At 43.2% G+C, this 25,431-nt stretch overlaps 1 protein-coding gene and 1 long non-coding RNA gene across 4 annotated transcripts; one reads left to right on the top strand and one right to left on the bottom strand.

Annotated features, from left to right (window-relative positions):
- Nucleotides 1-212: 212 nt before the first annotated feature.
- On the bottom strand, nt 213-23,954 carry plekhg4b (pleckstrin homology domain containing, family G (with RhoGef domain) member 4B). Of its 3 annotated transcripts, XM_086113595.1 has the most exons (24): nt 23,757-23,954; nt 19,791-19,988; nt 17,921-19,154; nt 13,373-13,570; nt 13,087-13,210; nt 12,714-12,807; nt 12,137-12,226; nt 11,789-11,905; nt 11,092-11,190; nt 10,873-11,015; nt 10,656-10,794; nt 10,442-10,564; nt 9,445-9,609; nt 8,338-9,203; nt 7,839-8,088; nt 6,683-6,772; nt 6,201-6,425; nt 5,319-5,489; nt 5,059-5,236; nt 4,859-4,975; nt 4,027-4,305; nt 3,492-3,733; nt 1,781-1,841; nt 213-522 (listed from the first exon to the last, which is right to left on the bottom strand). In XM_086113595.1, the coding sequence occupies exons 1-23, from the start codon at nt 23,823-23,825 to the stop codon at nt 1,797-1,799; spliced, it is 5,256 nt and encodes a 1,751-aa protein (XP_085969721.1). In that variant the 5' UTR covers nt 23,826-23,954; the 3' UTR covers nt 213-522; nt 1,781-1,796. The 3 variants fall into 3 exon arrangements, with proteins under 3 accessions (XP_085969721.1, XP_085969723.1, XP_085969722.1); XM_086113597.1 differs by lacking the exon at nt 11,092-11,190; XM_086113596.1 differs by lacking the exon at nt 1,781-1,841.
- On the top strand, nt 6,251-9,478 carry LOC147203719 (uncharacterized). Its single transcript, XR_015101184.1, has 3 exons — nt 6,251-6,380; nt 7,247-8,284; nt 8,389-9,478. It is a non-coding gene; the product is annotated as an uncharacterized LOC147203719 (long non-coding RNA).
- Nucleotides 23,955-25,431: the final 1,477 nt, after the last annotated feature.

Consider the following 25,431-nt stretch of genomic DNA (forward strand, 5'->3'; position numbering starts at 1 on the left):
TAAGAGAGTTGAAAAAAAAAAGTTGTGGCAAATATCTGTCCTGAAAGGAAACCACCTCCCACCCCCCGCACCACCCTCATTCTACCACCCACACAGCTCTTTGTGAAATGTTATGTTGTGGTTGCTCGCTGTGTATCTGTCACTGTCTAACAATATTACAGGCTATCTTCGCAATCTCTAAACTAAAAGTGGCAAATAATGAATACGACTCATTTCATACAAACCTTTTTAATCATCTGTACAAGTCTCACAAGGCTGGACAGCAAACAAAAGTAATCACCTGCAAAAAATGTTTTTTCTGCATTGGTCTGCCAGCGATTAGTAAATTACACAACAGTAATAATCGCGACAGCAACAATAGAAAAACATCTACAATATTAACACATATGAATCAGCATGTATTGTATTGTATTGTACCATCGTGGTAGTGTCTATTTTTCTTTTTTTTTGCAGGACGCAAATTTCAATTGAACATTGTGTCAGGTCTTCATTGCAATTTTGCTCTTTGTCGGGACTTCACAGCTGCAAAGAAAAATGAAAAGAATTTTCTTTAGACAAAAACATCGGTATGCACTGACAGTATTTAATTGGAGTTTGCATGCAAGCTGCTGTGACTTTCGAAACAAATGACGCTGATTTAGTGAGCAAAACCTTTTGTTTTTGTTTTTTTGGGTGCTCACATCACATTCACATAAAATCTTATGAAGCCAAAAACAACCAATAGTTTATAAAGGAAAATATTACAGTGGGTACAACAAGTCCACACACCCCTGTTCAAATGCTGGGCTTTTTCTGCCCAGGATAAACCTTTTCAAACATGTTTAAATATTATAAATTGACTTATAACTCAACTGAGGAGAACAAATCTTCAATTGAAATAATGTGTTTGTGCAAGTGTGCATACCTTATAAATGGGGATGTGGCTGTGTCGTCGGAAAGAACCCGTCACATTCAATCTCATGTTAAATGAGAGTCGGCACACACCTGTCATCCTTTAAAGTGCTTCCAATTTACCGCAAATAAATTTCAGATGCATCCGTAGGCTTTCCCTGACATTTTTATTTTGCTTTTCAGTAGAAGGTTTTGCGCTAACACCGACTGCTATTGAGAACTGATCCAAGTTCATCACCCTGACTAAGGCCCCGGTAGCACTTCACTGTAGGGATGTTGTTCTTTTGGTGATGATCGGACCGTGACAAAATCCAAACACATGGGAAAATGTGTTACCCGAAAACCTTCAGGCTTCTGCTCTAGCCATTTAAATACTGGCAGTTGTGTGCTGACTCCCAGTTTGAATAGGGATCGGTTAATTCCAAAAACACACACCATCGCAATTACAAGCGGGTGTGCACACTTGTGCAACCACATTATTTCAGTTGTTTATTTTTACTTCACCAGGACTAACTATTAAACGGAAGTAATAGGTCACCTTCATGGTGAACAATTTTTGAAATGATTTATCTCGATTCTTGTAAGGATCTGGCATTTGAACGGGGGTGTGGAGACTTATGATAACCACTGTACCTTCAAAAAAAAAAAAAATCACTGAATGCATTCAAGAGCATGCATGTGTTCACACACAATCAGTCCAAAATGACGATACTGGAGGGCGAAATGACAGGCAGGTACAAACACCCGATAGGAGCAAAGCTTTCAAACCCACACGACCATGCATGATTTTCACACGCACTGTATTAGTAACAAGGCCACGTGTGTCGTCATCGTCACGGTTGTTGAACAGGCTGTTACCACGACCACAACGGTGACACCGAATACTTACTGAGCTCAGCTTTAAGTCACACCACAGTAGAGAGGCCTACTGCGATATGAGAAGTCTGGCTCTGGCAAAAAAAAACAAGACGGCAAAAAAATGGAGTCTTTAAACCGAGCTACGAGCTCCCGGCTGGTCCTTAAGGCCTCTCAATGAAGATTTTTTTTTCTACACTAGACTGTTTTTTTTTAAAACTTTTTGGGCAATGACAGAAATGACAATTCCAAAGGTAATATGCAGGCACATAAAAATGACTCCAGTGTAGCTACAGTCATGCTACTTTTCCTACTCAGTGCGAAGAGTAAATTGAAGGGAGTGGCCAAATTAAATTCATCCACTTTGACGAGTGGTTGAAAAATCATAAGATCTTTCTGAAAAATTCACCAAAAGCAGCTGACTTTGGTTCAAGTACGAAATATGCTGATCCCAGTATACTCGACATTTATTGTGTTTTACTGTATGTGATAAATGCTACTCGTTTACGTGGCTCATTTTAATATTCAGTATAACACTCACTTTTGTATGAGAAGAGCATTTAAAAATAAAATTAAAAAAAAAAATATCCTACCTACTTGAGACCGAGAATTTGTGTTTTTAATCTGCGCAAAAGACACAAAGTAGCGTATTTCAAGATTGTCTTAAAACCTATGTATGAGTTTCCTTTTTCATTTGAACTACAGAAATCATCAAATTATGTTTTCCAACAGTAAATCGCAAAAAAACAACACGGACAATGTAAAGGAGCATTGCTGACGTAAAATATGAGTGTGGTTCATGTCAACACTTTAAGACCGTGAGTGTGGTACGAGTACGCCGAGTTGGCTGGTTCTCTGTAGCGAGATGTGCAAGAATAATTTTGTTTTCAAATCTTTAAATGGCCTCGCTCCACCTTACCTCTCTGACCTCCTCCGCCCCTACACACCTGCCCGGGTGCCTCAAGTTTGCAGAACACACATTATTAGATTACCATGAACTAAGCGGAGGCTCAGAGGGGATCGAGCCTTTTCCGTTGCTGGGCCCTCTCTTTGGAATGACCTCTCACTAAACATTCAGCCAGCTCCATCGCTGCCCATCTTTAAAACTCGTCTCAAAACTCATTTGTATTCTTTGGCTTTTGACTCGGCATGACTCCGACTTGATCTTAGTTTGACTGTTTTTGTGCTTTCTCCTGTCTTCGTTGTTAATTTATTGTTTTATTGTTGCGTATGTGATATTTTCTCCATGTACAGCACTTTGTATACAGCTATGGTTGTTTTCAAGTGATCTATCAATACAGTTGAGTTGAGTTGAGTAAATGTTCCAACCGTGCATACTTTTATAGTGACTTAAACATTTTTTAATCCAGTACATTTGTCAAGCACACTCCAGCTGTATTGAACTTGTAAGTCCAACAGAGGTGCGGCTACAGTAATTATTTCGAACTGACTTTTGGTAGAATCATTAACTTGTGTTGTAATTTAAGTACCCCCCCGCCCCCTATATTTCGGTGCATTGTTAATGTTCAAACAGTGCATAATGTTACAGTGGTGTATAAAATATTGCGTATACCTTTGACGAATAAAGCCTCTGTCTCGTTTTTGATGAACACTTACGCGCTACCTTATTTTAACGGTCATGAAAGTGTCAATTAGAGAGCTCAAGATTATTTGAGGTGACGCTTCGTAAATAAAAGTTATGAGAACCACTGATTTAAAAACGAGGGTGCAAAGCAAAAACTCACTGCTGTGATGAACTTGTTGCCCTGCGAGTGGAGGTCTTCACTTTTGGAGAAGAGGGGGGAGGCCTGCGTGGAGGAAGGCGGCACAGAGGAGCACAGGAAGGAGGAGGATTCTTCATTGTTGTTGTTGTTGTTGTTGTACGAGTCCAGGAGCCCGTCGGCGGGTCCGGGTAAGGTGAGGGTGCTCAGGCCGGTCACGCTGTCATTGGAAGTGCATTGGGACGACGTCTCGGAACTCTCCGTGACTGACATACAACACACAACAGCATTTCTTCATCATGACAAATAGCGTGAGTCATCATTTGTCCTGTTGAGGCAAGTTGAGGCGGTGTGTCATGGTTTTGTTATCGTGATCATTTGGCATAAACACGTGTTGTGTAACATTGTGTTGAGCAAATGTTGAGCAAAAAGAGTCAATCATAAAAAGTGTGTATTTTCTTCCACTTGGTTGACATTGTTCTATTTGGTTTCCTAAAACTACCGGATGAGTGAAATGAAACGAAATTGCAGGACGTCGCCTTGGAAAATCCCAACTCACGCATGGAGGGCTGGCTCCCGCAGTCGTGCTCCAGCTCGTCTTCCTCGATGCAGTCGTAAGGCCACTGGGTGAAGGAGGGAACGGTGGCCAGCGGGTAAGGATGAGCGTGTGGATGCGAGGGCGAAGAGTACAGGTGGAGGTTGAGCGATCCCAGGAGGGAGGAGGACGATTGGCTGCTGGAGGACGACGTGCTGCTGTTGGAGATGGTGGAGTGAGGTCTCTTGATGGAAGCCGAGTATTCGTACGAGGGCACCGCTATGGAGGCCCTCGTCCTACATTCTGTTGGCAACATGAAGGCAAAAAAAGTCTAAGATTCTAGGAGAGGCCAGAACAGCACTTATCTACACTAGTGTGCGTGTGTGTTCAATGTGGTTGGGTTTAAAAAGAAAAAAAAGAAGCTTTAATATCATCTATGGATACATTCATTTCAAGCATTCATACAACAGTATTTTTCATCCATTTTAAAAGTATGCGTGAGTATGCAGTTACACAGACTTGGACTTTTCACTTTGAGAACCTGGAACAGTCTTTTTATTTTTTTTTAGACCATTAATTAGAGTCATTTTGGGGGAAAAAAAAGATCCAAGACTGTGTAATGTTTTCTTTGTGTTACTGTTGCCAAAGGGGTTGAATATTATCCATATCATGCCATAGGAATGAATAAGATTTATTTATTGATTTTATTGCGGTTGGTCTTTTTAAGAAGGGGAACCGAAGGGTGTGTTACAATTACGATTAGCTTATTTAAAAAATGAAAAAAAAAACGATACAGAGTTAGCATAACGGGCAAATATAACATAGAAATGGGGAGGGGAAAATAAGTAAGTCTCACCAGACCCCTTCATGATATAGTCGATGGCTCTGTCATTGATGGCGGCATCACTGGGCTTAATGTCCATGAAAGGCTTGCTTCCAATGCCCATTGACACCATTTCTTTCATGCGCAACTCTGCAAATCAAAATACAGAATGATCCTTTAAACTAATGTCAAACCATCGCAATCAATGGATACATCTAGATAAAGAAACACACCCCTGTTTCGTAATGCCTGCCTCCACAAGATCTTCCCGATAATGGAAGTCCACACCGCCTTGATCTCCACAGAGCTTGCTTGGAGGATGAATGTGTCCTGGGACTTCCTTCGCCGGAACCAAATCTCAAAGCGCAGACCGCTGTCGCCAACATTTTCTGTCATACCTATCTCTGCTGTCTATTTCAAAAAAAATAAGAATAAATTGTTCTGTTTATGCAACCGAAAAAGTGCTAAAAGACCAACAAAAAGAAAATCTTACTTTGTAGGATTGTTTATAGATGTAAATGTCATATCCTCCTTCTATCTTTTTGGTCTTGCTGAAGAGGATGAGGTCTTCAAACAAAAAGACATGGCGGAGGTACTTCCTGCGTCCACACCAGACGATGAACTCATCTTGGCAGCGAAGTTGACCCTGTTCTTTTAGGTTCACCTAGACAGGAAACACCTCGGGTCAAATGCGTCACATACAACAATGGAAGTTCTGGTGGGATGCTGACTTCACTCTACTGTATACAAAAGAAGATGACATCAAGTTCAAAAATACACTCTGGATAAGAGTATTGGGACACAAGCTTCCTTTAAGATTTTCAAGCTTTTCTGTGGACATTTTCATTCTTTTGCCTCAAGCCATTTCTGATCACCCCCAGTTAAGTGTAAACAGAAAAAGGATTACATGTTTTTTGTAATATTCAAAACGCACAATTTATTTAAAAATTAGCTCTTTAAGCAACGGATATTTAAACCAAAAAAAAAAGATGCAGACACAAGCATGTGTTCTTTATCCTCTGCAAAGAATGACAAACATTACTGAAGTTTACCGAGTCAATTAGATGGAAAATTATTTTTGATGTCATATGTACATCTGTATTATTCTGTTCCCCGGTGGCCAAGGTGTGCCAATCAGAAAACACTCTTGGTATTCTTTTGCGGGACTGGTGCAGAGTCATTCCATTCTTTTGAGTGGGGAAAGATGTTTTCAGAAAGGACTGTTTTGTGTTTATGTGTGGTCACAGAATTAGTTCAACTTGGAAGTCAAGGCACCACGTTACAATCGGGATGCCGCCATGTCCCAGCCATGACTGACCGCCGAGAGGGATGCCTCAATACTTTTGACCATTCAGTGTGCACTTTGTGCTCTTACATCACAGCCCCGAATGGCGTCCATCGCCAGCAGGTCGTTGCCGTGGCGAAGCTGAAATTTGACCATCTCCTCGGCGGTGCGAAGGTCGCTCAGCTCTTGCGCTTGTGACTGGCCGCACTCCTTGATGAGGTCCTTGAGCAGCAGCGCATATTTACTCATCCTCTGGATGGGCTTAAGCAGGTAGGATGCCAGGTCCATTTTGTCACCCAGATCGAGTTGTTTATTCTGAAACAAGGTAAACATTTTTTTTCTGAAATTATGGAGGAAATGGCCTTTTTCGCGTGTTTCATGAATCAGTATCACCAACACTAAAAATGTCACTTTTTTAAACATTTTTGGCGATTTTGCATATTGAGCAACAAACTTAACAATACATTATTCTTTTGACGTATTATTTTTCACTTCCTTTTTTGTTGCACCATTGTGGATCGGTGCTGACCTTTTCAACCAGTGAAGAATGTTACCAGAGTTTCCAGACGCACCTTAAAGAATTCGTTCCCATGGCTGCTGAGCAGGGAGTCGGACTGAGGCTTATTCTTGCTGTACAGAGCATACATTCCAAACTGATCCTCCTGCACACATACACACACGTGTACACACACACACACACAATTAACAAGTTAGAACACTCCAGAAAATAAACTGGCATGTCAGTATGCTCTTGTAAACACCGTATACAGTAAGTGATTTAAACCAGATGAGCTGTAAGTTACTAACTACAAGGCTGAAACTTTCCTAAAATATCCAACTGCATACAAATGTAGACACAATAGTTGGTACCCCTGTTACTGAGAAACCCCCCCCCCCCCCCCCCCACAGTAGTCACAGAAGTACTTCAATCTGACAAATTCAATAATAACGGGACATTGGATGTGAATTGTTATTATCATTTCTGGGGAAAAAATTAACAGACTCAAATATCATGTTACCCCCTAGAAAAGACTGAAAAAAAATATGACCCTGACCATGTTCAATCAAAGGCGTGTCCTCTAATTGGCATCACAGGTACTTTCAATCTTGTAATCGGTCATTTTGTCTAATTAAAGGGTGGGAAATTGTGACATGGTGTGGACCACGCTCAACATGGACCAGAGAAAATGAAGAAGAGTGTTGTCTCAGAAGATTAGCAAGAAAACTACAGGCAAACATGAAGGTTAAAAGCTATCTTCATGCATCTTGATGTTCCTGTCACTTAAGTTGCACATATTATTGTCAACAATTTTGTAACACTGTCAAATTGTTTCCACTATTTATACTAAATACTGACTAGAAAGTCAAATGAAAAACGTGCAAATATTCCTTACAATCCATAAAAGTAATTTTGGGAGCAATTTATTTAACGTGTTTAAGTCATAAATCACAGAATCTGAATGTAATGCTTGGATGGTCTGAGCATGTAGCGTGACCTGGAAATGTGTGCAATTCTGTTGATGGTTTAGAATTTACATTTTTTGTCTCCATAGACACGTTTTTTTGCCCCCATACAAAACGTCACTGGAGATAACAAAACCATGACCCTGAAAACGTTACCTTTAATAGTCTAACTAGATATCTAAAGCCTCTGATTGTTAATGGAACTTTTTTTTTTTCCGGTGGGCCTCCTCGGGGCACGCCGACTTTCGGCCTGCACACACTCACATGTCTGAGAAAGCAGCTGCTGATGGACAGCGGGGAGTGGGCGCACGACTCCAGGTCCTTGAGGAAGTACTGGCTGTGAAAGTCCCATAGCTTCTCCACATTCCCGAAAATGATGCTTCGTTTCCCGCGCAGGTCCTGGGGCAGATCTAGACGCTCCATCTCAGGGAAATAATGCTCAATGACATAGCTGAGAGAGCGAACATACTCCCTCTCTGTGGAGATCATCTCGTCCATAATGTGCTGCACTTTACTAGGAACAGAAAAACATCATATTGAATACATCATTAACTCATTCAGTACTAGCCAATTCTAGACCAAGTCTGAAACAACGTTTAAAAACGTCTTTGGGAGTGAATGAGTTAAACACCGGGAAAGCAGTTCAACACATAAATACGAGGACAATCACGCCACACCGTACATAGCCAGTCTTAACAAAACGTATGAAGGTGAGTTGCCTTTCTGAAAGTATTCTTATATTGACAACACAAAGCGTTCTGACCTGCTCTGTTTCTTTCCATCACCTTCACTGTATCTGTTGTGCATCCTGGAGGGCGTAGACATGCTGCGACTGCGTCCTAACGCCGGGCTCATGAGATCAGGTCTCTGCAGCTTCTTCTCGGCCGACACATTATTGGCCACCTCCAGACCCTTGATGTACACCCCCGTGTATCCATGCACGTGGCTGGTGTCTGTATGGCTGCTGTCCCTTGGCGTCAGCTCATAGCTCATGGTCTTCTTCATGATCTTCTTCATTGGTGACTTGCGGACTCGGGAAGCTGCGGAGAAGATGGGCTCTGAGTGGCATGAGAGAGTGGAGTCGATTGTGCAGTCGCTGTCCGTGTCATCAAACATCGACGGGCTCATCTTGCTGTCTGGCGGGAAGGTGAAGCGTGAGGAGGAGACGATCGAACCAGAGGGGCTTTTGGAGAAAGGCTCATCAGAATGCGGCTTGGTGTCCTCCACAGTCAGTGGCATAGTTGTCCTGCTTGGGCAAGAAGAACCTTCCGCCAGAAGCCCACATTCACTATTGTCCGATACACTAATTTGGATCTCTGCGGGCTTTAAAACATCCGGAAGTTCAGAGGAAATGGAGTCTGAAGATGCCCCCGTGGCTCGGGCCAAAGTGTCCTCCAGCTGCTGCTTGGTCTCCTGACATCTGTGCCACACTGCGTTCCACTGCTGCACTTGCTGAGGACATTCCAGGGAGAGCACCATATCATTCAGTGTGCTGAAGTTCTCCATGGAGAACTTGGAGGCCTCGGTGCAGTAATCCTGCAGGATCTGGACCACGGCAGATGAAAGCGCTTCATCTGAAGTGTTAACGTGACTGACGTAGTCCTGGCAATGCTCCCTCCATTGGTTTACCTGTGAATGTTTAAAAGAAAGCTCACTACTTTGGACGGTTTTTGCAGTGTATGAACCTGAATCTAGAACCAGGCTATCATAAAACAATGGGTGCCCCAATTTCACTTGGTCATACAGAAATAGACTACAGATATCTAATATGTTTGTAATGCAAGTCTCAATCAGCAGCAACTTTATACTGTATAGTCTCTGCCAAAATGAAAAAACTATTATACCAAAAAAAAAAAAGTTTTACACTTACAGAGTCGTAAAACTCATAAAGGTTTGCAAGTATGTCCAAGTTTGCTTTCCTCTTCTCCGCTCTGCTCAAGATGGAGACAATATGTTGCTTGAATTCCGAGGAAACTGAGGCAGGAAGAGACTGTGGTGACTCTTTCACCATCTGCAGGGCATGTCTCTGCTGGTGCTGTCAACCAACAGAAGGACAACTGATGACATTACGCTTACAGATAATGTACGTGATGACAGAAGTTGGGACATACAGGGCCATGTTTCTGTGCCCAGTTTTAGTCTACTGCAAAGTGTGGCCTAATTGGAGGGTTTTTTTTCTTCTGCACACATCTTTTTGCAGATGTGCATATTTAGAAACGGGTGTTTGCGCCATTGTGGGCATGAACACAGCCGACTTGCTTCCCAGCCAATGGAAACCTCTTATTCCCTTTGAATTCAGCAAAGGAGGTGCACGGTCTACATGGCAAGTCCATGCAAGAGTTTTATATAATCAAAGTACATTCGGTGAGGGGGCTGATTTTTTAAAATTATATTCAAATATTTTATTCATAATAATGATGCGTTCAATGAAGCGATTTCTACAATGACTCAGAGGTTTAGATGCACATTGTTCTGGAATCTGATGACATCGACCGAGCACACGTGCCTGGAACACTGAATTTACGTTACACCACCTGCGCCACAACTTGGACATGCTTTTAGCAGTCGTAAAATTGAGTTTATTTTCAGCCACCATATTGTCAGGTGCGCCGGGGCATGTAAAAGAAAACTCCTTTGGACCACTGGAATGCCCAACAGTGCGCAGCCTGGTCTGCCAAATTCCCAAACATGCAATAAGAGGCTCGCACCTGCACAAAAATCAAGATATGCCAGTCTCTAATACCTGAACACATACAGTATGTGCTGTCTTCAAAAACAGAGCCTCATAATGGTTGTCCAGATGAAGAATAAGACTTAATTCATGAAGAGGCGTGTCTCAAAACATTCATTCGTGTCAAGATATTTACCACTGACTCTTTTAGAAATTGGTCCAAGCTCTCCTTCATGTCTTTTATGTTGCTGACAGACAAAGTGAGTGATTCTAAAGGTGTGAGATGTTTATCTCCCTCCACATTGAACCACATTTTGACCTGAAAAGAAAGAATAAATAAAATTGAGCCGTTATTCCCATATTATGGTCTAGAGGAAAGAGCTACCAAGAGAGAAATATTGAAGGCTCACCTGTTGTGTCCGTTCCTCAAACCTGCGCACCTCCAGGAGTCTTTCCAAGTCCTTCTGAGACTTGTTGGACAGAATGACAAGCTCGTGGACCTCTTCGTCCACTTGGTTGTACAGTGCACTCAACATATCTACAGCATCCCTGAAGACAGGCAAAAATATTCACCACAAGGTCATCTATTCATTAACAGGAAGCGAGAGGCCTTGTCTGCAGCTGTACCTGTAGCTCTCGTTGTCACAGGCCTCTTCCTTCCTGATGCGTGCGAGGATGGTGCCTCCTTCCAGACGTAACCTATTTAGGTGGCTGTCCTCCAGCACGCATTTCATGAGATGCTTCTGCTGCTCCATCATCCGAGACACCTCCTAAAGTTCAAAGATCATGTTTCAGCTGATTTCCATTTTTCTTTGGTAAAATGTGACTTTTTAGTCCAGGTTCGACCTCAGATGTCTTCAGGTTGCCATTGACACTCAACGTGGCGATTGACTCCTGGAGGGAAGCGATGGCTTGGCTACAGCTATTGGCAAATGGTTCTATTTTCTGTAAGCGTTAAAAAAATAAAGAAAGAAGACTTAGCAGGCCATTTCCTTGGTCATAAAAGATGCCATGATGATGTTTCTGGGCTAGAGAACAGTGCATTGTGTGTCAAATGGCAAATAGAAAAGATGAATCCATCTCATAAAAGTGACCAAGTCGCATATTTGTGTGGGTTTGTGTCTGAATATTGTTGTGATTTGCCCTCAGGGGTGGCGGAAATTGTGTTAATATGATTTAAATGGTAAAAAGATATCAATTACTCTGGCTGCACTTTTTCTTCCACAGTTTCATAGAAATGTTTTTTTAATGTGGCTGTGAATATTCTCATTTAACTTAGCCATTTTATTCCTCAGGGCATTGTATTGGTCCCAGTTGGATTGTTCTAGTTGTCTCCGAAGGCATTCGCCACTCATCCGAGTAGGCTTGATCAGTTTATGCGGCAAGGCTTAGTTCAGAGGGCACTAGCTTCATTTGATGTGGAAAACAACTCTGTAACGCTGCTGAATAACCATGCTAGCTAGCTGACAAACTGTTCCTTATATGGATTAACAAATGCAGTATGCCACAACTTTCGTTCCCGTCCATCTTCCGTCCCATTCACCTGTCTGAAGTGCATCCAGTGGCTGTGGTCATAATGGAAGGTGCCCTCCAGGTCGCGCGTAAGCTGATTCTGCTCGACGTGCTTCAGCAGGGCCTTCAATGATGACAATGTCTCAGTCTGCGATGAGGAATACACAAATATATTGATCGGTGAACACCTCTTGTCTTGAAAACAAGCTCGGAGGGGATACGGTAGGCAATACAGGGAGTTACATGAGATGAAGTCATCAAAAAAAACAAAAAAAAAACATTTAGAGAGCATTGAGAATAGGGTGATGCAGGGCAAAAGACAATTGATTGAGAGCAGCCACCACATGATTTATTCATGTGACAATAACTATTTACTCACCTGTACGTTGACAATGTCTCTTTCAGGTTTGGCTGCTGCCTCCTTGTCCACCAGGAAAAGAACCGAGTAAAGTGCATTTGGTACCACAGTCTGCAAAAACAACCGTTATTTTCATGATTCTAAAATTATTCTACTACTCATCATGTCAAAAGTGGAAAGAATGAGAGTACACATTGCAGTGCCCAATAAATGGATGACATTTACACATAGGCGCTCCTATTAAGTCTTTTTTTTTTTTTTTACGTTGTCTGTTTGGGGTTTCTGCATCAGTAAGCCAGACTCAAAACATAATCAGATGGCTTTTACAAGTCTTCTGAAACCAACTCACTCACAGTGTATGGTTTCAGACAAGACATGTAAGCACAGGTTTCGCCTGAGGCCAGCCTTTTCTCAGAAGAAGCTCTTGGACATGGAGTCATTACAACTTTAAGGTGTGCCTCTTCTGAATCGTTGAACATTACGAAAATGCGTAAGGCATGCCATAGATGGCAAAAAGGAGGCATATGATAGGCATTGCTTAAACACGTGAGGTTGGTAAAAATGTATGGCGTGTTGCGCATTCACTGTCTGTGCTTACCTGAAATTCAGACAGCGATGACAAGAGAGCTGGAACAGGCTGCTGCCTCCTGCTGTCGATCACAACTGTCAGACCTTCATCACGTTTATCTTTCCTACAGCCACAACACACATAATCCAGTTACTTTTGAAGACATCTTTTAACACCGCTAAACTATCAGTGCCGTTTACACTCAAATGTATACAAAAGTGTATCTTATGCATGCCCTTGTGCATCATGGATGGATCGTAGACAGCTAATCAAAATTTGTATTCATATTTTATTCAGAACAGTACTGAGGCAGCAGCAGATAATAAAGGGCACTTGAAAAAGCAAATTAAAAGACTATTTGGTGAATTTGAATGAAAACAAATGGTGACTGTTCTTAACTTACCGCAGTGTGGAGTGGAAGTAGACCAGTAAACTGCTGAGGTCATGCACTGTGCAACTCTCGCCCGCCCACACCTGAGCTCTGGCGCACACCTGCATTACGGGCCTCCCACTGCGATCTCTGCTTCCTGGAAGACAAAAGACCAGCAGGGGCAAAAACACTCCTTTGAAAACGCAACAAGTAATTTTTCACTCCCCGGTATTGCACAGTAGTGGTATCACCATGAAATGTGATTCTTTTCTCCGATTAGAATAGCTTGAGAATGAAATGATGCCAAGGGGTTCCTGACCTGGCAAAATCACAGCGCCTGATGCAAGCAGCTCCTGATTGACCTCTGACATCCGTTTGGGGAGGGACACATTTCTGTCATTGGAGGAGCTTGTTGATGACCCCAACCCAACGGCTGACCCATTGGCGGGTTTTGGGCTGTTGGACTCCTCCTCAACGAGTCTGGACTTCCTGTCATCACCGGTGTCCTCCTGCTGCCCTATAATAATAATACACCCCCCATTTAACAGGAGGGAAGCTTCCTTTCACCTCAGTGTGTTATAATCATCATAGTAAATCACACCGACTCATTCTTGGGGGCCAGGTGCATCATCAGCATGACTCAAGAAGAGTCATTTTGTAATTTGCACTTTCGTCCCCAGGGCTCATTTTTAAGTACGACTGATACTCTCTACTTGTTATGCAATTTCCAAACTTGATGCAGAGTGTGGGTTTGTTAAACTGCATCTGAATAGGATTTTTTTTTTTGTATACATCAATTAGTGCTGATCTGAAATTACACATCAGTCCAACACTAGAAAGTTCCCCCAATTATTTTTTTTTGTTTGACTCATTCCAAAAACTAAACACGAACAACCATTTTCTGTTCTTCAGGTAATTGTAAAGTGCAATTTTTCATCGCAGGATTGTAATGTGAAAAATAATGTTGTGCCACGTGTGAATATCACTTTCCCATAATTGACGTCATGTCAAATTAGCTAGGATTCAACAGTGTCTCCTTCGGGGCTCTATTTTCATAGACGTGCACTTTGGTGCAAACACCGGGAGGTGTGGATTTTTTTTGTATCAGCCCCATGCTTGTTGCGCTTATTTGCCAGCATGGCAGAACAGTTTTCAACAAGTCGGGCGGGCAAGTTGGAGATGCGCCTTGCAGAGTGACAATTTGATGTCAGAAAGTCGACCTAAACGTGACACCTTTATCAGACCACGATTAACACCGGTTCATAAATATGTGGACAGCAGACATTAAAACCTCCTGAATCATTGTATTAAATGTTTTAAATCATCCAACTGGACGGCACGGCTATAGAGGGGACATAAATACGATAACTGGTAAAGAGTGGTCTCCAAGTGCCCACTTCATGACAAAGATTTAAAGCATTTAAACGGAATGGAGTTGCTTTGATTAATGTCAGCTGTGATGACTCCCACAGCGACACAGCCCTCCCTCTCGCAGATCCACCGGCCTCATATCAGGATAGTGACGCTCATCTACCATTTAAAGAAGACACCATCGAATGACTGTAGGATGTGACAACTCAACTCAACAGTCAGGGAGGACTAAAGAGACAATGATCTTTTTGTAAGTCTTGATGGCAGTTTACAAAACAAAAAAAAAAACTAAACTGCAAAAGTCAACGATTGCCAGTCGGACACTTTTGTGTTTTTCAATAGTAGGAGGCCTCTTTTATAGTCCCACTCGGTTGTGTGGGAGTAAACCCAGCCAGCACAGCCGCTATTGTCTTCAAATAGTCAGTGCATTTCCTGTGCCACTGTGTGAGCAGGCCTGTGTTTGCCGCATTTTCCCAAATTGCTTTGTTTTCACAGGAAGTGACAAATGTCGAGTGAAGCCTCTGGAGTGTTGTGAAAATCTGCTTTTTGTGTCCTCTGTTTGACACCTCACACTGCCGTGGCTAAATCTGCATCGGTCAGTTGGGATCATGGGACCTCGTGCTCAATCATAAAGGAAATGTCCAATCGTTTAAATCTTCAGATGAACTTTTTTGATTCTTACGGTTTGGGTCTTTATTCTCCTTGATGGTGATTGGTCCAACAAAGGATGCATTTGTAAATGAGACAACCCGCGTGTGATCCTTGAAAGCACCGTAGGGCCTTCTGCTTGGTTTATAGAAACTTTTGTTGTCTTTGAAACAGTGTTGTGAGAAACCTGCTTTGCAACAACTGAAATTTAATCACGTCTGAGGTCATTTTAGGAATGGGGATCTGATATTTGATTGCTTCTTCTAATGTATTGTTATTTGTGTGTGATGGTGGGCTGATCTGATAATATCTATATCGATATTTTAATTCATCCATCCATTTTCTAATATTCTTCTCCTCATAAGGGGTCACGGGCGTGCTGGAGCCTATCCGAGCTGTCTTCGGGCAGGAGGTGGGGTACACCCTGAACTGGTTGCCAGCCAATCACAGGGCACACTTAGGCAAACAACCACTCACGCTCACACTCACGCCTAGGAACAATTTAGAGTGTTTAATTAGCCTGCCATGTATGTTTTTTTGGAATGGAATCTTTGGGGAGGAAACCGGAATATCCGGATAAAACCCACGCAGGAACAGGGAGAACATGCAAACTCCACGCAGGAAGGCTGGAATTAAACCCTGCACCTCTACATTGCGAAGCCGACATGCTAACCAGTCGACCACCGTGCCGCCCTATATTTTAATTCCACTGAAAACTATTACAAAGAACAAAGAGAATCTAAAATTTAGGGCACTAATTTAAATCTAAATGTTAAACCATAGACAATTATTAATGAATATATTCAAGAAATTAGATCATTATATTATGTTAGTTTCCTGCTATATTACATTAGCAATATTGTCGGGCTGAATCTGATTATTTTAATAATCAAGTAATCTGTCGATTATTTTGTTTATAAATCACAAAAATAAATATATCTTTAATTTCCACTCTTTTGTTAAAAATCAAGACATTATTTCTGATTATTCAGAAAATACACAAACATAAATTCATTATGATTCAGTTACTGGTTCGGTTCGTGACATTGTTGAAAATAGCCCAAAATGCGGGTCATTGTTTTCAACACAGCGATAATCAGTCTGCTTTCATGGAAAACAACAGAAATCATTGAATATTTACTGTTGAAAAGCTGAAATTCTAAAGATTTTGACAAATTTAATTTTTTTTGTTTTAAGTATCTTAACATTTAATCAATTAATTGTTACACTTCGAAAATATTGCCGAAAATATTATTTTATGACCATTATTGAAAAAAAAAACATGCGTCTTCTCAAAGTGAGCCATTGTGAACAACCAGTTCAGTCACCAAATATGGTTATCCAAAATGTCCATCTCAAACCTAAGTTCATATTTCAACCCATGAAAAACGTTTTCCCCGTTACAAAGGAAAACACCGCAGACGTCACCTTCACATTATCTGTTGCCTCAGTTACCCTGCATGAAACAAAACAAAACAGGTGCTCAGTGCAAAAGACAAACAGATGTGACTTGACTTCACTTTCCAGGGTAGGGCAAAACCTGCACCCTATACGCTTGCACCACCCACCCACCCAAAAGTGCCAAAGAACACAGCAAGTCGCCTCTGAAAAGCAATCTGTCAGCAGTGACGGCAATAATGTTGCACTGTTGTGAGCTGTCTAACCCTTGATGAGCTGTTGGAGCTAGTCTTGCTGCAGGCTATCATTAAAAAACCTGCCCACGTTGGCCTGTTATGTTTTCAAACCTCACACTTTGCTTTCACACCCTCAGGTTGTGTTATTTGTGAAATGATGAGCGATTGACCATCAGTGGGAATCATACACTGAACATATTTCGAAATAACTCCTGGTGTTGTTTAAAACAAACCTGTGGCATACTATCAAAGATTTACGGTAGTACTGGCAAAGAAGAGAGGCAATCATGGAAGAAGGGCAAAAAAAGATTGCCATGGACTTGATTTTCCTTTTGCCAGCATCGGGATTCCAAGGATTGGAAAACTGCCCACTGTTCGAATGTTTCGTTGATGGTGTGTTTGCTGTGGTCACTCTGACAGGCAAAATGAAGGTAATTTATCATGATCCTTTGAATGTTGTGAAAAGTACATATTTTATGTCTATGAACAAACAGTACAATGAAGCTACAGTACATTACAGGGGTGGCTAACCAGTCAGAAACTAAGAGCCAATTTTTTTTCTGTGTGACTGCAAAGAGCCACATCATACCCTTCCTTGCGGGCACACACACCTGCACTTTTTTGCTCAAAGATCGACTTTTGAAGCGACCAACTTCCCACGATCGACCCAATCGCGCAGGTGCAAGCACACACACACACACACACACACGTGCCCATCCGTGCAGTCGCACACACATGCACGCACACCACAATGAGCAACAGTCGGAACGGGCCGAAAAATGAACAAAAGCTAAAAACACAAACAAACAAATCTTTTCCCCAACCCATTTCCTCCTCCCACCCCTTGCGGTTGACATGGGACCAGTCCGCTGGCTCCCGGTCGATTGCGATTGACGTATTGGGCACCCCTGCCTTAAAATCAGAGGTAATTCGCTGACTAGCTTAGCGCTTAGCGCCGTTGTTTGCGCATGAGTGGTGATGCAGTCATCTGATTGGTTGCCCTCTATGTCACTCAAGTAACGGGATTGATGATAGGCTGACGTAGTATGTTCTGTATATTTAGCGCCTTTGTTTGAATGGCATCACCACTGCCGAGGCGTTTGAAAGCCCGGGAGCCGCATTGAAGCAGCCAAAGAGCCGCATGTGGCTCGCAAGCCGCGGGTTGGCCACCCCTGCTATATTGTATTATCATACTGGTGAACAGTTGCACATACCTGGTACTTCTTTGCTGCTCCTCCTTTCACAACCAGGAAGAGTGGCCTCCACTTCTAACTTCCCAAAGCGAAGAACATAGCCATTCATCAGCTTTTTGGGGGAGATGCTAGCTGAGCCCCCAGACGAGGACCTCTCCCGGTGAGCTTTACCCTGGCCGGCCTTGTTCGTCCTCTCCAGAGACTTGGAGCGGCGTTCCGCCCGTCTCTCTGCACTCCGCAGCCCCTTCTGTAAGTAATGCAAAGGTGTGCTGGGCCTGGATTCATCACCACTGAGCCAGCCTCGACTGCCCAACCTCCGAGCTAAGTGTTCCCGAGAAGCGCGAGTGTCCGGGCTGCTGCCTGGTGTCACGGAGCCCTCTCTAAGACCACCGTGCTCCGGATTTTCTTCTAGGATGGACTCAGTGCTGGAGCCAAGGCTCATGGGGTTCTGCAAGGCTTCCATGTAGGATTTCCTGAAAAGTCTTCTGCTTTCAAAAGCCACGGAGTCTCTTGGGTGACGTCTACGAGGGCCCGGATTGCTGAGGTCTGTGCTAAAAGAGAGCATCTTCGATGCTGGTCCTCTTTCTCTCCCACCGGTGTCCTCCCCTCTGCGTTCTGTCCCACGCTCTTCAGTAGGGCTGATTTTAATGATGGGAGTTGTTATGTCTACTTTGCTCATGCTATGGCTTTCGCTACTGGTATCCGTGCGGTTTCTGTTTGGCGGTGAGGCGGGCTCTGAAAAAGTGGAATCGGCTCCCTGAGAATGGAGGGACTCCCTGGAGCTGCGATGGCTGTCCAGGGTGCCCGTGGATCCGCTAGTGCCGCAGGCACTGAGTTGGCCGCGGAAACTGATTCTGCTGCATTGCGCTTGCATGATGGCTTCCGCCGTGCTGCTGACAAACAGAGGGCTGACCACGTTCTTCCACGGGGTCCTGTACACAGATTTACCGGTTGTAAGCAGGCAGTTCTGTAGCGGGTGCAGGTTCCGTTCGAGTGTTACATTCTGCAGGAACTCAGCGGTGAAGACGCCGCCATACATGCTCTCCGCGATGGGGATCTCCACAATCGCCTGCCCGCTGGCCGACAAGCATTTTATCACAAGCTTGGCAGACTTGCGGCCTAAGGGTACAATTTGTAGGTAGAAGTCTCCTTGCTTTAGTCTCACTTTGTGCAAGGGCGACAGCTGCAAGACCACTTTGTCGTGAATGCAGAGAGGCCAGCCTTCATTATAGAGCAGCAGTCCTCGGAACCTTAACTGGGAGAGGCGAGAGATACAGTTAGCGCTCCCCCCGGGGAAACATTGCCTTTTGTGTGTGAAGACACTTTGTGGTACGACTTGCATCACCGTCTGAAAAATCGTCACAATCGTTACAACATATATTTAACTTTATCTGTGCACTTGATGAATCACTCGCAGTGATCATTTGTCGTAAGCGAAAGGCATGCCTGATCAGGCCTGATTTCCATACAACCAAAACACAAATCTTTGTTTTGAACGAAAAAGAAAAAAACTGTTTCTAAGAGCACTGACAACGTTTTGGATTGTAAGCAGAAAGGAGTTTGAGTAGGACCCTCTCAAGTTGCCCACCATACAAAGACTCCCCGTGTATAGCAGGTTGTTCTTGTGGGCTAGGGTTAAGTGAAACCATCATTCTATGGCTAACGTCGGTGTGTAATCAGGAGATGAAAGCAGTGGATTAAAGTTTCATTGCTTTGGCAGGACCTACAAAAAAAGGCTGGATTGGGGACTACTGTATTGAGTTTCGTGGATTGACCCGATGTTTCATGTTTCAAAAGAAAAAAAAAAGGAGGATTTACTGTACTTGTATTGCATAATACATCATGACTACAATCAAAATGCAGCATCTACTTACAAAAATTAACCACTCACACAGGTTTCCTGTTGGATGATCTGAAGAATGTTCTTGGCAGGAAGCAAGAAGTCGATGAAGCAGCGGAGTCCGTCTCCACGGTACTGTCTTTCCACCACACTGAAAAGCTGCCACAAGACAGTGGAAGCAGTAGCGCTGAAGGGCCGGTAAAGGCTCGACAATGTGCTTTGGATACAGCTGTCCAAAGACTCGGTGTCCTGCGAGAAACGTAGAAATGTTCCGTCAGATTTTTGACAAACTCGAGCGCAGTTCGGTTCACTCTGGTTTCATGCTTCTATTTGAAAGATTTTGAAGAGAATCAAAAGAACGGATGACAGTCACACAGCTATTATCATGCCGCCTACGCACATTGCAGTAAAACCACAAGACAGATAAGTGTCCACCATTGTCGAACATAATGTGACAAGCTGAACTGAACTCTTGTCGATGTGACTATTTAAGCGGGCAAAGACTACTAAAAACGAACCAGGGTTTGGAGGAAATAACGGTTCCATTTATGCACCAGAGAGATTGACAGTTGGACATGAATGACCGCGATTATAACTGTCGCTAAATATGCTTATTTACAGACCGAACACGATCCCATGTATTCAGGAAGTTGTATCATGATAGGAAATGTGAGCCAGGGATGGGTTTTCCATCGGACAGAAGGGAAACACCTGGACCACGTGACGTCACTGTCAGTGGACACAAACAGCACAACTGGAAATTCCGCCCAGTGCCATGTGACCTTCTAATCTAAGTCGTGTGACTTTTTTTCATGATCTGACCTACACATGATCTGAACAGGGTAGTAAATATATCTAGAACAGAACATTAACAGAGCACATGTCCGACATGGAACACGGGGAGGCTGATCTGGAGTGGTGGTTATGTTCACAGCTCAGGCACGGCTGCCGTTTCAGGAGGGAGTCAAGGCCAAACATCCTTCTGCTATCTGTCCTTCCCGGATGGAACACAACAGTGGATGCCTCCAGTGATAACCACAGAGAAAAACAGAAAAGCCAGGGGAAGGCCCACCATTTGGCAGCTGAGTGTACAATGTTGATGAACATTTTGGTCCTTTCACTTGGTCACATTTGCATGACAATGCGAACTAAATCAAATCATCCCATGCGCTCATGTGATTTAAGTCAGACAGAGCCGTGTTTCACCCGTTGTAGGACTGTTGATCTACGCAGCTCAGTGCAGTTTATTAGAGGAGATTGAGTGCAGTTGACCACGTTGGTACACATGCCACAACTTGGCTACAAGGCCCTCATTGTGATCACCGCCTCCCTAAGTACCGTGTGCGATACAGTGTTGGTCTGCAGAAACAAAGCGCCCACCTCCATTAGTAGTCAAACAGCACTTAGCGAGACAGAAATGTCTCCAGGCCTGAGTCACCCGGCAGGAGAAGAACAACGTGGTGTTTTATTAGCAAAAATGCAAACAATGCTAGGACAGCCTTCATGACACTGTGGAGACGGGTAAGTGGGTTTCCTTTTTTTAGGTTCCCAAGGAAGGAAAGATTTTCAAGCTAGCGCATGTTGAACACTCGAAGTGCTATCTTAGCGACTTTAGCCATTGGCAATAACGGTTGAAATAAAGTCACCACAGCATAACAATATTGGGTACACCTGCACAATGGAATGACATCGATTTTGATAGACACTGTCAGTGACAATGAAAATATACCATTTTGAAAAGTATTATTGTCTTAGTTGTTTTCAGTGGTGCGCACCTTGGGAGTGAAGGGTACAGAACCAACAAATAAGTAAATCTATATGACACAACCTGAATTTATTTTCACACTGGTTAACAGTTTGACCTTGGCAGAGGTCAGTACTCTTAATACGAGCCTTGAACTAGATCTCAGACCGTGCGGGTGTACCTAATTTTGTGGCAGGTGAGCATATATGCAATGTCTCAGCAGAATGAGTGAGCTCAGGTGAGCACAGAGGAATGCAGAGGTTGTCCTGCTTTTGACCCTCGGCCACAAGATACAAACGGAGAGGGAAGTCCCACCCTCTCATGATTCCAGCTCTCATTTGAGTGATGGGGGTAATGAATGGCCTCTGAATCCAGGTGGGACACTTCTGTCTACGTCATCGGCAAAACAGTTGCTAGCGGGGTGCATAGAAAGAAGCCCGAGGATTTACTAAGTCAAGCAACACAGCTTTTGGGTTTTGAACATCAAATATGCCTTCATCCAAATGTTTTTAAGTTGGGAAGAAAATTGAATCCAGAGATTTGTAAAAAAATTAAAAAAAAAAAAAAGCAGACACAAAGGCTGCATCCCAGAGAAAGGTGGAGCGAGAGTGATCGAGAGGTGCTCACCGACTCATTTAGTGGGTCACGGGCACAAAAGGCTGCCTACCAGGCGTCCAGTGGAGCATGAAGCCACCAGGGGAGTGGACCAGGAGAGCCTGCGGCTACTGACCGTCTCACAGGCAGCAGCATGACGCCAAAAGGCCACTTCTTTGCTCGGACCTGCCAGGCCATTTAAAGACCCCGAAAAACTGATGTGTTTTTTTGGGGGGGGTTTTTTGCAACTGATAGAACTCAATGATGAGGAGTTGTTGAGGTGTGTAAGCTTTTCCTGAGAGCAATATGAAGCTGACGACTCCAACAAATGTGGCATTCCAAATTGGGTCCAGTGTAAAAGGCTGTGCCAACATTGGCTTAGTTTTTGTGGCAATGCTACAATGGTCAAGTGAGGGGGTGGGGAAAATTGTCCTGTCCATCTATTTATTAGTTAGTCAACTTTTTTCGGGTAGCTCCCCCATGGTCACCAGTCTACCAAGTTTGGTCGAAATCTATTTTGCATGTTTTGTGTATTTGTACAAGAACAGAGTTTGTATCAGATTTGATATGCCACTACAATGGACCTGAAAAGACATGACTGAAGAATGTAACTTAAAAGCAAGCGGTTTTTCAAAAGTATGACAGGTCTCAGTGAAAAAGAGTAAAATAAGAAGAGTGACCCGGTTTCAGGTGTTCCTTCACCGCAAATAAATGTCAGTCCAAGTTTTAAAAAGCTGACATTTTAGGAATGACAACTGTGCCGTGGTTGTGCTCGTGGTAAGAGCTGTTTTTAAAAGACTCTCACAATAGTTTAAGAGAAAGCCTTGATTTATGTTGCCGGCCGACCGATGTCTTTGTCTGACAGGATGTAAACAACACTTGCGGGATATTGTTCTCGTGCAGCCCATGCTGACCTCTTTAACGCCACCAAATGGTATTCCACGACATTCCTCGACACGCACATGTGCGCATTTCCCTTGCATTAATGGAAAGAGTGAATGCGAGTGATTCGATTGATCTGGGAAGCGACTGCAGAGTCAAGGGAGGTCAAGAAACAAATCTGTTGATTCCTGCGCGGGGTAAATATAGAATGGGTGCATACCAAAACAAGTTGGGAGTCGGTAAAGCAAAGTTGCTTATCAGAGAGGATACAAAGCTGTGTACTTCCCTGACCCCAGCAGTGATACGAAGCACGAACTTTAAATCTTGTTTGCTATTGTTTGAGCATTAGCACACTTAGCTAGAAGTCTCGAGTACCTGAAAAGTTGCTTTCGATCAATCAAGTCGATCATCAAGAGCAGACGCTAAATTCACCCTCAAATTCACATAAGCCAAACTTTATTCAGTTATGATTGCAATCCAATAAACTTTGAGGGACAATCGAGTGCTTTTCTTTCCAAAAAAAAAACATTTATTCAAAAATCAAAGAATTATTTTTTTCAAATGCAGAAAAAGACGCTTTTGATTGGACAGCTACAATATGCGACATCAGCGACCACATTGTTCCTCATTGTTTTATGCAAATGTAAACAAACAGCTGCTATGCTTTCGGGATAAAGAGTTACACGCCGCAAACAGTGACACCAGTATGCACAATAACGCATGCCGAATAACTCCTAAAGGTTGATACCCAGTACAAAGCAAGTCACCAAGTATCAAAGCCTATTTTAAGTCCGTACCTTAATACTCAGGTAGTTGTCACAACTCCTGGACTTTGCTCTGGAGTGCATTTTGCCAAGTGACTGCATTCAGGCACCTGATCAGAATCCCAGCCAGCTCTTTGACGACAAAAGAAATGGTGTCAAATCCAAGATGTACAATCCAGTGTATCATCAGCCTTGCGCTGCCCTCTCACCAGGTCCATTTCCAGCTCTTGTGCTTTGTGGCAGCTGGAGCTGAATAAACTCCTGGTGGGGCGTGAGAGAGGCAGTGCATTGGAGTCCCCGTCACTCACACGCACACGCACACACGCCCTCCTCCTATCCAGAATAACCCCCTCCACTCCCAGCCCTGCCTCTCTATGCTGAAGGCCTCAGCTGGATTAATGCATACTGCTGCAACTGACTCATCATTGCAAAAATACACATCCACTACCTGGTTGACACACCAGCCCACAGCCTCAAACTCTCCACCCAGCAGGAGTCAGACTCTGCCTAACATCTCTCTGGCCCACTGACCCCTTGCACCCTTACCTCCAACAAGCAGCTCCCCACACCCCTCCTGGCCACAATGGGCTCTCTTTTGTGACCACAATACAAATGGACTAGGGTTTCAGCTTATTCTGCTGCTTTTCAAATGGGGGGGGGGGGGGGGGAGAGAAAAGAAGACATCAGCACAGGATTGGTGGTTCAGGTCACTGGCGACAATAGCATTCCCCTTCAGTTTTGTCGGGGGGGAAACCCAATAATTGAACTCACTGTTCTGACCCTGTGGCATGAGGGGCATACTTCTGTTGAGGGAGATAAATATGACATCTTTGATTAATTCCGCATCAGCCGTGTGTAGCCAAATTAATTCAGCAATCCAGTCAATGACTTCCATCCGCAATCTGGGTATCCTGCCGTCTCGTCCCTCCATCCTTATTCATATACCGTATTGGCCCGAATATAAGATGTTTTTTGCATTGAAAAAGTGGGGGTCGTCTTATATTAGGGGTCTCGACATTATACCCATTCATGACGCTAGATGGCGCCAGATATCATTGAAGTGAATGCTGAACTTGACTCTCCAGGCCAAAGTGAACCCCTGTCACGAAGAATAAAAATAAAAATAGCGGCAATACGAAGAAGAAAAATAAAAATAGTGGTCAGAAAGAAAAGAGAAGAAAATATTAGAAGAGATAACAGAAAATGGAGAAACGTAGCGACAATCTGGAGAAAAGTGGGTCGAAGATCGGCCAGGTTAACCGGCAGCTGAGGAGAAGTTATGATGTCATTTACATTTCAAAAACCAGAAGCCATTCATTTACGAATGTGATTGCACTTTAGTTTACATATTTAAATGTTCAGATATTAAGATTTGAATGAGGCAAAATAACATGCTTTTTCTCTCAAATATATTGTTATAATCATTTGTTTCAGATGTACTGTAATTATTTTCTGTATAAAAATTAATTTGGTGTTCAAAAAGTCTTTTTTTCAAACTTGAGGGGGTCGTCTTATAATCAGGGACGTCTTATATTCGGGCCAATATGGTAATAATCGTCCTCTGTACAACTTGATTATTTTTGTGTAAAGCTATCACCACCAAAAAAACAAAAACAAAAACAAAAAAAACCCCTGTCCAAATACTCAATAAGCAATCCCGTTGAAATGCTGTGTTAAAAAAAATATATCACATTAAGCTGTGTTGCTT

This window comes from Hippocampus guttulatus, chromosome 6 (assembly GCF_054856545.1).
Source record: "Hippocampus guttulatus isolate MCC_2025c chromosome 6, RoL_Hgut_1.0, whole genome shotgun sequence".
NCBI classification, from domain to species: domain Eukaryota; kingdom Metazoa; phylum Chordata; class Actinopteri; order Syngnathiformes; family Syngnathidae; genus Hippocampus; species Hippocampus guttulatus.

Bases quoted from the DNA above. Each gene is read 5' to 3' on its own strand.
- plekhg4b (XM_086113595.1), bottom strand. From the start codon at position 23,825: ATGCAGTCACTTGGCAAAATGCACTCCAGAGCAAAGTCCAGGAGTTGT. The intron at 5,237-5,318 runs GTAAGATTTTCT...TTTTTGAAATAG, and splicing joins TCTATAAACAATCCTACAAA to ACAGCAGAGATAGGTATGAC. The intron at 4,976-5,058 runs GTGTGTTTCTTT...TTTGATTTGCAG, and splicing joins GCAGGCATTACGAAACAGGG to AGTTGCGCATGAAAGAAATG.